This window comes from Salvelinus alpinus, chromosome 6 (genome assembly GCF_045679555.1).
Source record: "Salvelinus alpinus chromosome 6, SLU_Salpinus.1, whole genome shotgun sequence".
In the NCBI taxonomy this organism is placed as follows: Eukaryota; Metazoa; Chordata; class Actinopteri; order Salmoniformes; family Salmonidae; genus Salvelinus; species Salvelinus alpinus.
The window spans coordinates 97,729,033-97,746,142 of NC_092091.1; the positions used below are offsets into that span (position 1 = coordinate 97,729,033).

The window sequence follows — 17,110 nt, forward strand, 5'->3', positions numbered from 1 at the left end:
CAGGTGTGTTACCAGACAGACAGGTGTGTTACCAGACAGACAGGTGTGTTACCAGACAGACAGGTGTGTTACCAGACAGACAGGTGTGTTACCAGACAGACAGACAGGTGTGTTACCAGACAGACAGGTGTGTTACCAGACAGACAGGTGTGTTACCAGACAGACAGGTGTGTTACCAGACAGACAGGTGTGTTACCAGACAGACAGGTGTGTTACCAGACAGACAGGTGTGTTACCAGACAGACAGGTGTGTTACCAGACAGACAGACAGGTGTGTTACCAGACAGACAGGTGTGTTACCTTGGTATTTTCGTCGACGGCCTTCTTCATGTTGTCGAGCAGGTGGTTGTTGGCTCCGCCCTCCTTCTCGTTGCCGTAGACGATGTGGTCCAGGTCAGGGAAGTTCCTGTTCAGGTCAACCCCCTGGGCGTTACTACGACCAACGAACCAATCCTTCAGCTCACCCGACTGACACACAGAGGGAAGAGAGATGTTACCTAGTCTGTCCACAAGACAAAACCCTTCAACCAGTCTGTGTGTTACCTGGGAGGCTGCCTTCTCTCTGTGTTACCTGTGGTGTGTGTTAACTGTGGTGTGTGTTACCTGTGGTGTGTTAACTGTGGTGTGTGTTAACTGTGGTGTGTGTTAACTGTGGGGTGTGTTAACTGTGGTGTGTGTATTACCTGTGGTGTGTGTTAACTGTGGTGTTGTGTTAACTGTGGTGTGTGTTAACTGTGGTGTTGTGTTAACTGTGGTGTGTGTTAACTGTGGTGTGTGTATTACCTGTGGTGTGTGTTAACTGTGGTGTTGTGTTAACTGTGGTGTGTGTTAACTGTGGTGTTGTGTTAACTGTGGTGTGTGTTAACTGTGGTGTGTGTTAACTGTGGTGTGTGTTAACTGTGGTGTGTGTTAACTGTGGGGTGTGTTAACTGTGGTGTGTGTTAACTGTGGGGTGTGTTAACTGTGGTGTGTGTTAACTGTGGTGTGTGTTAACTGTGGTGTGTGTTAACTGTGGTGTGTGTTACCTGTGGTGTGTGTTAACTGTGTTGTGTGTTAACTGTGGTGTGTGTTACCTGTGGTGTGTGTTAACTGTGGTGTGTGTTAACTGTGGTGTGTGTTAACTGTAGTGTGTGTTAACTGTGGTGTGTGTTACCTGTGGTGTGTGTTAACTGTGGTGTGTGTTACCTGTGGTGTGTGTTAACTGTGGTGTGTGTTAACTGTGATGTGTGTTAACTGTGGTGTGTGTTACCTGTGGTGTGTGTTAACTGTGGTGTGTGTTAACTGTGGGGTGTGTTAACTGTGGTGTGTGTTAACTGTGGTGTGTGTTACCTGTGGTGTGTGTTACCTGTGTGGTGTGTTACCTGTGTTGTGTATTACCTGGGAGGTGTGTTACCTGGGAGGCTGCCTTCTCAAAGCCATCAGGGTTCATGGAGGGCATCAGGTGGATACGTGTGGTGTGGATCAGATCGATGATCGACTCGTTGCCCTGTGATAACACAACAACATATTAACTCTGTGATCGACTCGTTGCCCTGTGATAACACATCAACATATTAACTCTGTGATCGACTCGTTGCCCTGTGATAACACATCAACATATTAACTCTGTGATCGATTCGTTGCCCTGTGATAACACAACAACATATTAACTCTGTGATCGACTCGTTGTCCTGTGATAACACATCAACATATTAACTCTGTGATCGACTCGTTGCACTGTGATAACACATCAACATATTAACTCTGTGATCGATTCGTTGCCCTGTGATAACACAACAACATATTAACTCTGTGATCGACTCGTTGCCCTGTGATAACACATCAACATATTAACTCTGTGATCGACTCGTTGCCCTGTGATAACACATCAACATATTAACTCTGTGATCGATTCGTTGCCCTGTGATAACACAACAACATATTAACTCTGTGATCGACTCGTTGTCCTGTGATAACAAATCAACATATTAACTCTATGATCGACTCGTTGCACTGTGATAACACATCAACATATTAACTCTGTGATCGATTCGTTGCCCTGTGATAACACAACAACATATTAACTCTGTGATCGACTCGTTGTCCTGTGATAACACAACAACATATTAACTCTGTGATCGACTCGTTGCCCTGTGATAACACAACAACATATTAACTCTGTGATCGACTCGTTGCCCTGTGATAACACAACAACATATTAACTCTGTGATCGACTCGTTGTCCTGTGATAACACATCAACATATTAACTCTGTGATCGACTCGTTGCCCTGTGATAACACAACAACATATTAACTCTGTGATCGACTCGTTGTCCTGTGATAACACATCAACATATTAACTCTATGATCGACTCGTTGCCCTGTGATAACACAACAACATATTAACTCTGTGATCGACTAGTTGTCCTGTTACAACACAACAACATATTAACTCTGTGATGGTTTAGTTGCCCTGTTACAAAAAAACAACATAATAAATCTGTGATTGTTTAGTTGCCCTGTTACAACACAACAACATATGAACTCTGTGATCGTTTAGTTGCCCTGTTACAACAAAACAACATAATAAATATGTGATGGTTTAGTTGCCCTGTTACAACAAAACAACATAATAAATCTGTGATTGTTTAGTTGCCCTGTTACAACACTACAACATACTAACTCTGAGATCGTTTAGTTGCCCTGTTACAACACAACAACATGTTAACTCTATGATCGTTTAGTTGCCCTGTTACAACACAACAACAAGTTACCTCTGTGATCGTCTAATTGCCCTGTTACAACACTACAACATACTAACTCTGTGATCGTTTAGTTGCCCTGTTACAACACAACAACATATTAACTCTGTGATCGTTTAGTTGCCCTGTTACAACACAACAACATATTAACTCTGTGATCGTCTAATTGCCCTGTTACAACACAACAACATATTAACTCTGTGATCGTTTAGTTGCCCTGTTACAACACAACAACATATTAACTCTGTGATCGTTTAGTTGCCCTGTTACAACACTACAACATACTAACTCTGTGATCGTTTAGTTGCCCTGTTACAACACAACAACATATTAACTCTGTGATTGTTTAGTTGCCCTGTTACAATACAACAACATATTAACTCTGTGATCGTCTAATTGCCCTGTTACAACACTACAACATACTAACTCTGTGATCGTTTAGTTGCCCTGTTACAACACAACAACATATTAACTCTGTGATCGTTTAGTTGCCCTGTTACAACACAACAACATATTAACTCTGTGATCGTCTAATTGCCCTGTTACAACACAACAACATATTAACTCTGTGATCGTTTAGTTGCCCTGTTACAACACAACAACATATTAACTCTGTGATCGTCTAATTGCCCTGTTACAACACTACAACATACTAACTCTGTGATCGTTTAGTTGCCCTGTTACAACACAACAACATATTAACTCTGTGATCGTTTAGTTGCCCTGTTACAACACAACAACATATTAACTCTGTGATCGACATATTACCTGTTGGTACTGGTTACAGAGGTACTGAGCCAGGTAGACGATGAGTTCCCGTCCGACCGCCTCGTTGCCGTGCATGTTTCCGATGTACTTAAACTCTGGCTCACCTGGGGAAAGAGACACACAGGTCAGGACAGGTCAGGTCAACACAGGTCAGGTCAGGTCAGGTCAACACACAGGTCAGGTCAACACACAGGTCAGGTCAACACACACACAGGTCAGGTCAGGTCAGGTCAGGTCAACATACAGGTCAGGTCAGGTCAGGTCAGGTCAACATACAGGTCAGGTCAGGTCAACATACAGGTCAGGTCAGGTCAGGTCAGGTCAACATACAGGTCAGGTCAGGACAACATACAGGTCAGGTCAGGTCAGGTCAGGACAACATACAGGTCAGGTCAGGTCAACATACAGGTCAGGTCAGGACAACATACAGGTCAGGTCAGGTCAACATACAGGTCAGGTCAGGACAACATACAGGTCAGGTCAGGTCAACATACAGGTCAGGTCAGGACAACATACAGGTCAGGTCAGGTCAACATACAGGTCAGGTCAGGACAACATACAGGTCAGGTCAGGTCAACATACAGGTCAGGTCAGGTCAACATACAGGTCAGGTCAGGACAACATACAGGTCAGGTCAGGTCAACATACAGGTCAGGTCAGGTCAACATACAGGTCAGGTCAGGACAACATACAGGTCAGGTCAGGTCAACATACAGGTCAGGTCAGGTCAGGTCAACATACAGGTCAGGTCAGGACAACATACAGGTCAGTTCAGGTCAGGTCAGGACAACATACAGGTCAGGTCAGGTCAACATACAGGTCAGGTCAGGACAACATACAGGTCAGGTCAGGTCAACATACAGGTCAGGTCAGGACAACATACAGGTCAGGTCAGGTCAACATACAGGTCAGGTCAGGTCAACATACAGGTCAGGTCAGGACAACATACAGGTCAGGTCAGGACAACATACAGGTCAGGTCAGGTCAACATACAGGTCAGGTCAGGTCAACATACAGGTCAGGTCAGGACAACATACAGGTCAGGTCAGGTCAACATACAGGTCAGGTCAGGTCAACATACAGGTCAGGTCAGGACAACATACAGGTCAGGTCAGGTCAACATACAGGTCAGGTCAGGTCAACATACAGGTCAGGTCAGGACAACATACAGGTCAGGTCAGGACAACATACAGCTCAGGTAAAGAGACTAGCTTGGACATCAAAGGTAGACTCAGTGTTATGAAGTAGCCAATAGCAGCAGATACTGAGATGAACAGGACCTACCCACGTTCAGTCCTACAGAGGACCTACCCATGTTCAGTCCTACAGAGGACCTACCCATGTTCAGTCCTACAGAGGTCCTACCCATGTTCAGTCCTACAGAGTATCTACCCATGTTCAGTCCTACAGAGTATCTACCATGTTCAGTCCTACAGAGGACCTACCCATGTTCAGTCCTACAGAGGACCTACCCATGTTCAGTCCTACAGAGTATCTACCCATGTTCAGTCCTACAGAGTATCTACCATGTTCAGTCCTACAGAGTATCTACCCATGTTCAGTCCTACAGAGGACCTACCCATGTTCAGTCCTACAGAGGACCTACCCATGTTCAGTCCTACAGAGAACATACCCATGTTCAGTCCTACAGAGGACCTACCCATGTTCAGTCCTACAGAGGACCTACCCATGTTCAGTCCTACAGAGTATCTACCATGTTCAGTCCTACAGAGTATCTACCCATGTTCAGTCCTACAGAGGACCTACCCATGTTCAGTCCTACAGAGGACCTACCCATGTTCAGTCCTACAGAGTATCTACCCATGTTCAGTCCTACAGAGGACCTACCCATGTTCAGTCCTACAGAGGACCTACCCATGTTCAGTCCTACAGAGGACCTACCCATGTTCAGTCCTACAGAGGACCTACCCATGTTCAGTCCTACAGAGGACCTACCCATGTTCAGTCCTACAGAGGACCTACCCATGTTCAGTCCTACAGAGGACCTACCCATGTTCAGTCCTACAGAGGACCTACCCATGTTCAGTCCTACAGAGGACCTACCCATGTTCAGGTCTACAGAGGACCTACCCATGTTCAGTCCTACAGAGGACCTACCCATGTTCAGTCCTACAGAGGACCTACCCATGTTCAGTCCTACAGAGTATCTACCCATGTTCAGTCCTACAGAGGACCTACCCATGTTCAGTCCTACAGAGGACCTACCCATGTTCAGTCCTACAGAGTATCTACCCATGTTCAGTCCTACAGAGGACCTACCCATGTTCAGTCCTACAGAGAACATACCCATGTTCAGTCCTACAGAGGACCTACCCATGTTCAGTCCTACAGAGGACCTACCCATGTTCAGTCCTACAGAGGACCTACCCATGTTCAGTCCTACAGAGGACCTACCCATGTTCAGTTCTACAGAGGACCTACCCATGTTCAGTCCTACAGAGGACCTACCCATGTTCAGTCCTACAGAGTATCTACCCATGTTCAGTCCTACAGAGGACCTACCCATGTTCAGTCCTACAGAGGACCTACCCATGTTCAGTCCTACAGAGGACCTACCCATGTTCAGTCCTACAGAGGACCTACCCATGTTCAGTCCTACAGAGGACCTACCCATGTTCAGTCCTAGACCTGTACGTCACACTGCCCGCTAACACACACACACACACACACACACACACACACACACACACACACACACACACACACACACACACACACACACACACACACACACACACACACACACACACACACACACACACACACACGTCACACTACACTTGCCACTGTTACCACGGAGACGGTGCCAAATACAAATTAAGGGACAACCACGGTGAATGACTCATGTGTTTTATTTGACCAGCCATTATATCTCACTAGCTGCTCTCCTCACCTGCACACACAACAGAGAGAGAGAGAGAGAGAGAGAGAGAGAGAGAGAGAGAGAGACAGAGAGAGAGAGAGAGAGAGAGAGAGAGAGAGAGAGAGAGAGAGAGAGATGTGTGTTTCCTCAGATGTATAATTGATGATCTCTGGCTGCAGCATCACATCTCTCTCCCTGATACCAGAACATTTACACACCACTCTCCTCTACTTCAGTCCCTATAGTTGGTCCTGTTCGTGATGTGGTTGAATGCAGTAGGATTGTTTACTTCCTGTCAACTGATTACCCCCCCCCCCCCCACCACCACACACAGAGAGACTATCCTGACAGATGGCCGACCCGGAGGGAGGCAGGCAGCTCACAGCCCTAAGCCGATCTGTCGTCAGGGCAACCACAGCTATTTCAGATTCACCTTAAAGACCCGTCAGCTCTCAGACAGAACAGATCTAACACAGAACACGGAATTACAGAAATAGACAGAAGATGAAAACATGAAAATACATTGAGAGAAAAGAAACATTCTCCACTTTCCTCTCTCTCTCTCTCTCTTTCCCTCTCTTCCCCTCCCCCTTTCCTCCCCCTCTCTATCTCTCTCTCTCTCCCTCCATTCCCTGTGTCTCTCTCTCTCTCCATCTCCATCTCCACTACAGGACTATTACAGGACTATTACAGGACTATTACACACTGTTACAGGACTATTATAGGACTATTACAGGACTATTACAGGACTATTACAGGACTATTACAGGACTATTACAGAACTATTACAAGACTATTACAGGACTATTACAGGACTATTACAGGACTATTACAGGACTATTACAGGACTATTACACACTGTTACAGGACTATTATAGGACTATTACAGGACTATTACACACTGTTACAGGACTATTACACACTGTTACAGGACTATTACACACTGTTACAGGACTATTATAGGACTATTACAGGACTATTACACACTGTTACAGGACTATTACAGGACTATTACAGGACTATTACAGGACTATTACACACTGTTACAGGACTATTACACACTGTTACAGGACTATTACACACTGTTACAGGACTATTATAGGACTATTACAGGACTATTACACACTGTTACAGGACTATTACAGGACTATTACAGGACTATTACAGGACTATTACACACTGTTACAGGACTATTATAGGACTATTACAGGACTATTACACACTGTTACAGGACTATTACAGGACTGTTACAGGACTATTACAGGACTGTTACAGGACTATTACAGGACTATTACAGGACTATTACAGGACTGTTACAGGACTATTACACACTGTTACAGGACTATTACACACTGTTACAGGACTAATACAGGACTATTATAGGACTATTACAGGACTGTTACAGGCCTATTACAGGACTATTACAGGACTGTTACAGGACTATTACAGGACTATTACACACTGTTACAGGACTATTACACACTGTTACAGGACTATTACAGGACTATTATAGGACTATTACAGGACTGTTACAGGACTATTACAGGACTATTACATGACTATTACAGGACTATTACAGGACTATTACAGGACTATTACACACTGTTACAGGACTATTACAGGACTATTACAGGACTATTACAGGACTGTTACAGGACTATTACAGGACTATTACATGACTATTACACACTGTTACAGGACTAATACAGGACTATTATAGGACTATTACAGGACTGTTACAGGACTATTACAGGACTATTACAGGACTGTTACAGGACTATTACAGGACTATTACACACTGTTACAGGACTATTACACACTGTTACAGGACTATTACAGGACTATTATAGGACTATTACAGGACTATTACAGGACTATTACAGGACTATTAAACACTGTTACAGGACTATTACAGGACTATTACACACTGTTACAGGACTATTACACACTGTTACAGGACTATTACAGGACTATTATAGGACTATTACAGGACTGTTACAGGACTATTACAGGACTATTACAGGACTATTACAGGACTATTACAGGACTATTACAGGACTATTACACACTGTTACAGGACTATTACAGGACTATTACAGGACTATTACAGGACTGTTACAGGACTATTACAGGACTATTACAGGACTATTACACACTGTTACAGGACTATTATAGGACTATTACAGGACTATTACACACTGTTACAGGACTATTACACACTGTTACAGGACTATTACAGGACTATTACACACTGTTACAGGACTATTATAGGACTATTACAGGACGGTTACAGGACTATTACAGGACTATTACAGGACTATTACAAGACTATTACAGTACTATTACAGGACTATTACAGGATTATTACAGGACTATTGCAGGACTATTACAGGACTGTTACAGGACTATTACAGGACTGTTACAGGACTATTACACACTGTTACAGGACTATTACAGGACTATTACAGGACTGTTACAGGACTATTACATGACTATTACAGGACTATTACAGGACTATTACTATTACAGGACTATTACAGGACTATTACAGGACTATTACAGGACTATTACAGGACTATTACAGGACTATCACTATTACAGGACTATTACAGGACTATTATAGGACTATTACAGGACTGGTAAAGAACAATTACAGGACTAATACAGGACTATTACAGGACTGTTACAGGATTATTACAGGACTATTGCAGGACTATTACAGGACTATCACTATTACAGGACTATTACAGGACTATCACTATTACAGGGCTATTACAGGACTATTACAGGACTATTACAGGACTATTACAGGACTATCACTATTACAGGACTATTATAGGACTATTACAGGACTGGTAAAGAACAATTACAGGACTATTACAGGACTGTTACACACTGTTACAGGACTATTACAGGACTATTACAGGACTATTATAGGACTATCACTATTACAGGACTATTACAGGACTATTACAGGACTATTACACACTGTTACAGGACTATTACAGGACTATTACAGGACTATTACAGGACTATTACAGGACTATTACACACTGTTACAGGACTATTACACACTGTTACAGGACTATTACAGGACTGTTACAGGACTATTACAGGACTGTTACAGGACTATTACAGGACTATTACAGGACTATTACAGGACTGTTACAGGACTATTACAGGACTGTTAGAGGACTATTACAGGATTATTACAGGACTATTACAGGACTGTTACAGGACTATTACAGGACTATTACAGGACTGTTACAGGACTATTACAGGACTATTACACACTGTTACAGGACTATTACAGGACTATTATAGGACTATTACAGGACTATTACAGGACTATTACAGGACTATTACACACTGTTACAGGACTATTACAGGACTATTACACACTGTTACAGGACTATTACAGGACTATTACAGGACTATTACAGGACTGTTACAGGACTATTACAGGACTATCCCTATTACAGGACTATTACAGGACTATCACTATTACAGGACTATTACAGGACTATTACAGGACTATTACAGGACTATTACAGGACTATCACTATTACAGGACTATTACAGGACTATTATAGGACTATTACAGGACTGGTAAAGAACAATTACAGGACTAATACAGGACTATTACAGGACTGTTACAGGATTATTACAGGACTATTGCAGGACTATTACAGGACTATCACTATTACAGGACTATTACAGGACTATCACTATTACAGGACTATTACAGGACTATTACAGGACTATTACAGGACTATTACAGGACTATCACTATTACAGGACTATTATAGGACTATTACAGGACTGGTAAAGAACAATTACAGGACTATTACAGGACTGTTACACACTGTTACAGGACTATTACAGGACTATTACAGGACTATTATAGGACTATCACTATTACAGGACTATTACAGGACTATTACAGGACTATTACACACTGTTACAGGACTATTACAGGACTATTACAGGACTATTACAGGACTATTACAGGACTATTACACACTGTTACAGGACTATTACACACTGTTACAGGACTATTACAGGACTGTTACAGGACTATTACAGGACTGTTACAGGACTGTTACAGGACTATTACAGGACTATTACAGGACTATTACAGGACTGTTACAGGACTATTACAGGACTGTTAGAGGACTATTACAGGATTATTACAGGACTATTACAGGACTGTTACAGGACTATTACAGGACTATTACAGGACTGTTACAGGACTATTACAGGACTATTACACACTGTTACAGGACTATTACAGGACTATTATAGGACTATTACAGGACTATTACAGGACTATTACAGGACTATTACACACTGTTACAGGACTATTACAGGACTATTACACACTGTTACAGGACTATTACAGGACTATTACAGGACTATTACAGGACTGTTACAGGACTATTACAGGACTATTACAGGACTATTACACACTGTTACAGGACTATTATAGGACTATTACAGGACTATTACACACTGTTACAGGACTATTACACACTGTTACAGGACTATTACAGGACTATTACACACTGTTACAGGACTATTATAGGACTATTACAGGACTGTTACAGGACTATTACAGGACTATTACAGGACTATTACAAGACTATTACAGTACTATTACAGGACTATTACAGGATTATTACAGGACTATTGCAGGACTATTACAGGACTGTTACAGGACTATTACAGGACTATTACAGGACTGTTACAAGACTATTACAGGACTGTTACAGGACTATTACAGGACTATTACAGGACTGTTACAGGACTATTACAGGACTATTACAGGATTATTACAGGACTATTGCAGGACTATTACAGGACTATCACTATTACAGGACTATTACAGGACTATCACTATTACAGGACTATTACAGGACTATTACAGGACTATCACTATTACAGGACTATTACAGGACTATTATAGGACTATTACAGGACTGGTAAAGAACAATTACAGGACTAATACAGGACTATTACAGGACTGTTACAGGATTATTACAGGACTATTGCAGGACTATTACAGGACTGTTTTAGGACTGTTACAGGACTATTATAGGAATATTACAGGACTATTACAGGACTATTACAGGACTGTTACAGGACTATTACAGGACTGTTACACACTGTTACAGGACTATTACAGGACTATCACTATTACAGGACTATTACAGGACTATTACAGGACTATTACACACTGTTACAGGACTATTACAGGACTATTACACACTGTTACAGGACTATTACAGGACTATTACAGGACTATTACACACTGTTAGAGGACTATTACAGGACTATTACACACTGTTACAGGACTATTATAGGACTATAACAGGACTATTACAGGACTATTACAGGACTATTACACACTGTTACAGGACTATTACAGGACTATTACAGGACTATTACACACTGTTACAGGACTATTATAGGACTATAACAGGACTATTACAGGACTATTACAGGACTATTACAGGACTATTACAGGACTATTATACACTGTTACAGGACTATTACAGGACTATTACAGGACTATTACACACTGTTACAGGACTATTATAGGACTATTACAGGACTATTACAGGACTATTACAGGACTATTACAGGACTGTTACAGGACTGTTATAGGACTGTTACAGGACTATTGTAGGAATATTACAGGACTATTACAGGACTGTTACAGGACTATTACAGGACTGTTACAGGACTATTACAGGACTATTATAGGACTATTACAGGACTATTACAGGACTATTACAGGAATATTACAGGACTATTACAGGACTATTACAGGACTATCACTATTACAGGACTATTACAGCACTATTACAGGACTGTTACAGGACTATTATAGGACTATTACAGGACTATTACAGGACTATTACAGGACTGTTACAGGACTATTACAGGACTATTACAGGACTATTACAGGACTGTTACAGGAATATTACAGGACTATTACAGGACTATTACAGGACTGTTACAGGACTATAACAGGACTATTACAGGACTATTACAGGACTATTACAGGACTGTTACAGGACTATTACAGGACTATTACAGGACTATTACAGGACTGTTACAGGACTATTACAGGACTATTACAGGACTATTACAGGAATATTACAGGACTATTACAGGACTATTACAGGACTATTACAGGACTATTACAGGACTGTTACAGGACTATTACAGGACTATTACAGGACTATTACAGGACTATAACAGGACTATTAGAGGACTATTACAAGACTGTTACAGGACTGTTACAGGACTATTACAGGACTATTACAGGACTATTACAGGAATATTACAGGACTATTACAGGAATATTACAGGACTATTACAGGAATATTACAGGACTATTACAGGACTGCCTTTGTGGGCAGAACTGGAAAAAGTGTGTGCGAGCAAGGAGGCCTACAAACCTGACTCAGTCAGGAGGAATGGGCCAATCCTGCCTCTCCCATCTCCTCATTGGTTTATAGAAGCAGGTACCCACGTGCCATCTCCTCATTGGTTATACCCACGTGGGTGATTGAAAGACGAACTGTGTTGTCGGTCGTCGTGGTAATACTATGAAAGTGTAGATGCCAATCCCCATATAATTTAAACGATGAAAAACCCTGGAAGGAGGAGAGATGACTAGAAACGATTCGGTTGACCGTTTTATGTGTGGATTAATTGTCGGAGTAGAGGTCCTTGTGCATTTCAGGTAAAATAACAACTCAATGTTTATATCCCAGGACAAATTAGCTAGCAACAGCAAGCTAGCTAAATTACCATACATGTTTAATGATTTTCGACCTGTCCCCAAATTAATGTCATTGGTTCAGAGTTTGTTTTGATATTTTAACCTGCGTGTCGTGATCGCGTTTGGTGTGGGGGGGGGAAAATACATTTATGCACGATAGCGCATGATGGGGCACGATGGGGCACGATGGGGCACGATGGGGCACAGCCGGTTTGGGTTCCGTGTCAGTTGACATTGGCATTTAAACAGCTTGGAAAATTCCAGGAAATTATGTCATGGCTTTAGAAGCTTCTGATAAGCTTATTGACATCATTTGAGTCAATTGGAGGTGTACCTGTGGATGTATTTCAAGGCCTACCTTCAAACTCAGTGCCTCTTTGCTTGACATCATGGGAAAATCAAAATAAAATCAGCCAAGGCCTCAGAAAAACAATTGTAGACCTCCACAAGTCTGGTTCATCCTTGGGAGCAATTTCCAAATGCCTGAAGGTACCACGTTCATCTGTACAAACAATAGTACGCAAGTATAAACACCATGGGACCACGCAGCCGTCATACCGCTCAGGAAGGAGACGTGTTCTGTCTCCTAGAGATGAACGTACTTTGGTGCAAAAAGTGCAAATCAATCCCAGAACAGCAGCAAAGGACCTTGTGAAGATGCTGGAGGAAACAGGTACAAAAGTATCTATATCCACAGTAAAACGAGTCCTATATTGACATAACCTGAAAGGCCGCTCAGCAAGGAAGAAGCCACTGCTCCAAAACCGCCATAAAAAAGCCAGACAACGGTTTGCAACTGAACATGGGGACAAAGATCGTGCTTTTTGGAGAAATGTCCTCTGGTCTGATGAAACAAAAATAGAACTGTTTGGCCATAATGACCATAGTTATGTTTTGGAGGAAAAAGGGGGAGGCTTGCAAGCCGAAGAACACCATCCCAACCGTGAAGCACGGGGGTGGCAGCATCATGTTGTGGGGGTGCTTTGCTGCAGGAGGGACTGGTGCACTTCACAAAATAGATGGCATCATGAGGCAGGAAAATTATGTGGATATATTGAAGCAACATCTCAAGACATCAGTCAGGAAGTTAAAGCTTGGTCGAAAATGGGTCTTCCAAAAGGACAATGACCCCGAGCATACTTTCAAAGTTGTGGCCAAATGGCTTAAGGACAACAGAGTCAAGGTATTGGAGTGGCAATCACAAAGCCCTGACCTCAATCCCATAGAAAATGTGTGGGCAGAACTGAAAAAAGTGTGTGCGAGCAAGGAGGCCTACAAACCTGACTCAGTCAGGAGGAATGGGCCAAAATTCACCAAACTTATTGTGGGAAGCTTGTGGAAGGCTGCCCGAAACGTTTGACTCACGTTAAACAATTTAAAGGCAATGCTACCAAATACTAATTGAGTGTATGTAAACTTCTGACCCACTGGGAATGTGATGAAAGAAATAAAAGCTGAAATAAATCATTCTCTCTACTATTATTCTGACATTTCACATTCTTAAAATAAAGTGGTGATCCTAACTGACCTAAAACAGGTCATTTTTACTAGGATTAAACGTCAGGAATTGTGAAAAACTGAGTTTAAATGTATTTGGCTAAGGTGTATGTAAACTTCTGACTTGAACTGTACCTTCATCTGTCTCTCTCTCTCTCTCTCACACACACACACACACACACACACACACACACACACACACACACACACACACACACACACACACACACACACACACACACACACACACACACACACACACACACACACACACACACACACACGTCACGTCACGTCTCCTGCTGTTCTTCGGCCTACATCTGTCAATCAACAGGGTCTGTAGTGACATCACTATAGGTAAGAGGAACACCCCATAATACTGTAACCCTAACACCTGTAGCCTAGCAACCAGACAGACAGACAGGCAGGCAGACAGACAGGCAGGCAGGCAGACAGACAGACAGACAGACAGACAGACAGACAGACAGACAGACAGACAGACAGGCAGACAGACAGACAGACAGACAGACAGACAGCAACAGGCAGGCAGACAGCAGCAGCACAGCATCACTGTTGTCATGGTGACTGATACATCAACTGACCCTAGGGGGTTAATAAAGTAAACACATATTTACTTCCTTCCTTTCTATAGGCTGTTTACGTCAAACAGCTGTTCTCTAATTGTAAAGTGATGAGTCATAGTGTCAATAAGGGCTCAGACTGTCGCTATAACGGCTCAGACTGTCGCTATAACGGCGTGAATAAAGATGAGACGAATTCATCTAACGGTGGCTTCCATTTGACTGATCAGAGCGATCACCGTTGGTTCAGCGTCCCGGCCTGCTTCCCGGAGCACCTATATCGTGAGTCCATCTCCTCCTGTAAAATGGCGGCGATGCCTTGCTTCATCAACCATTCAACACCCCCTCAAAACACACATCACACACACACACACACACACACACACTGCGGTCCTCATTACAACGACACACCTGCGCAGGCAGCATCATCATCATCTAACCCCGTTACTAGGCTACCCAGCCGTGGCATACAGCCTGCCGCCCTGCTTTACATCATAAAACAGACGGTTCACCGTGTAGCCTCTCTCTTATACACACAGACAGACAGCCTTTTCATTCTGCGCTAAAACAGGACTGTATAATCAGACCAGTCATTCTGCGCTAAAACAGGACTGTATAATCAGACCAGGCGTCGTCACAGCAGCGCTACCGTGTGTGTTTAGCGGAGTGTAGGCCAAGCTATATTACTGTGTTATAAAAAGGTAAACCGGTTTTAATAAAGAGATACGGGGACTGGGGTGTCACTGACCAGCCTCGTGCGTCCCGGGGTTGTCTGACATCTCCAGGACCAACAGCTCGCGGCCCTCGAAGCTCTCCCCCACCGTGTAGATGCGCGTGATTGATGGACACTGCAGCCATACGGACACGAGAGCCTTCCGTAGTTCCTCATACCGGTGATACTCGAAGGAGATCTCCCCCTCCTCAGCCCCGCTAACGGGCCCGGTAGCGAACAGGACCGCCAGGGTCCACAGCAACACCAACGACACGAATCGGTTCATTGTTTCTCTCCGTCTCGCTCTCTCTGTCTTGTCTGTCGTTATATCTGCAGTCAGTTCGAGCCTTATCTCTCTAGTGCAGCCTCGCTCTGAGCTATAAATATACCCCTCCCTCTCTCTCTCTCTCTCTCTCTCTCTCTCTCTCTCTCTCTCTCTCTCTCTCTCTCTCTCTCTCTCTCTTATCTCTCTCTTCTCTCTCTCTCTCTCTCTCTCTCTGTCTCTCTCTCTCTCTCTCTCTCTCTCTCTCTCTCTCTCTTTCTCTCTCTCTCTCTTATCTCTCTCTTCTCTCTCTCTCTCTCTCTCTCTCTCTGTCTCTCTCTCTCTCTTCTCTCTCTCTTCTCTCTCTCTCTCTCTGTCTCTCTCTCTCTCTCTCTCTGTCTCTCTCTCTCTCCCCCCCTCCCTCCCTCTCTCCCTCTCTATGACACGCTGAATGGGTGGGGAGGGCCTTGGTGTGTGTTCACACTGCAGAGTAGAGATGCAGGGAAGTGTGCCTCAGGGTTGGGGTTAATTCCTATCAAATTCTCTCTCCCTCTAAATTACATTTCATGTCATTCAAATTCCAGGTCAGTCTTTCAATTTCAATATTTTATATTTAAATTCCCAATTAAATATTATTCTCAACAATTCTGCAAATTCCAATTGTGATGTAATTCCGTTGGGTTTTCCTGCTGATCGTGTGGTTGTTCAGACAGCCGAGCGATACTGGAAACAGAACGACAACAGACGGCACCAACAGAGAAGAGCGACATCCTACGAGTTCCAACACAACTTCACTATTATGTGATTTTTGTTTCCTGTTTATCTTTTACTTTGTTTCCTGTTTATCTTTTGCTTTGTTTCCTGTTTATCTT

At 43.0% G+C, this 17,110-nt stretch overlaps 1 protein-coding gene across 1 annotated transcript in view; it reads right to left on the bottom strand.

Annotated features, from left to right (window-relative positions):
- The window catches only part of cpe (carboxypeptidase E), a 36,759-nt gene extending 20,237 nt beyond the window's left edge, over positions 1–16,522 (bottom strand). Inside the window, exons 1-4 of the mRNA XM_071408504.1 lie at positions 16,013–16,522; positions 3,510–3,613; positions 1,394–1,486; positions 301–468 (exon numbers count right to left, since the gene is read on the bottom strand). Coding sequence (XP_071264605.1) covers positions 301–468; positions 1,394–1,486; positions 3,510–3,613; positions 16,013–16,262 — 615 coding nt within the window. The 5' untranslated portion in view covers positions 16,263–16,522. The remainder of the gene's footprint in view (positions 1–300; positions 469–1,393; positions 1,487–3,509; positions 3,614–16,012) is intronic.
- Positions 16,523–17,110: the final 588 nt, after the last annotated feature.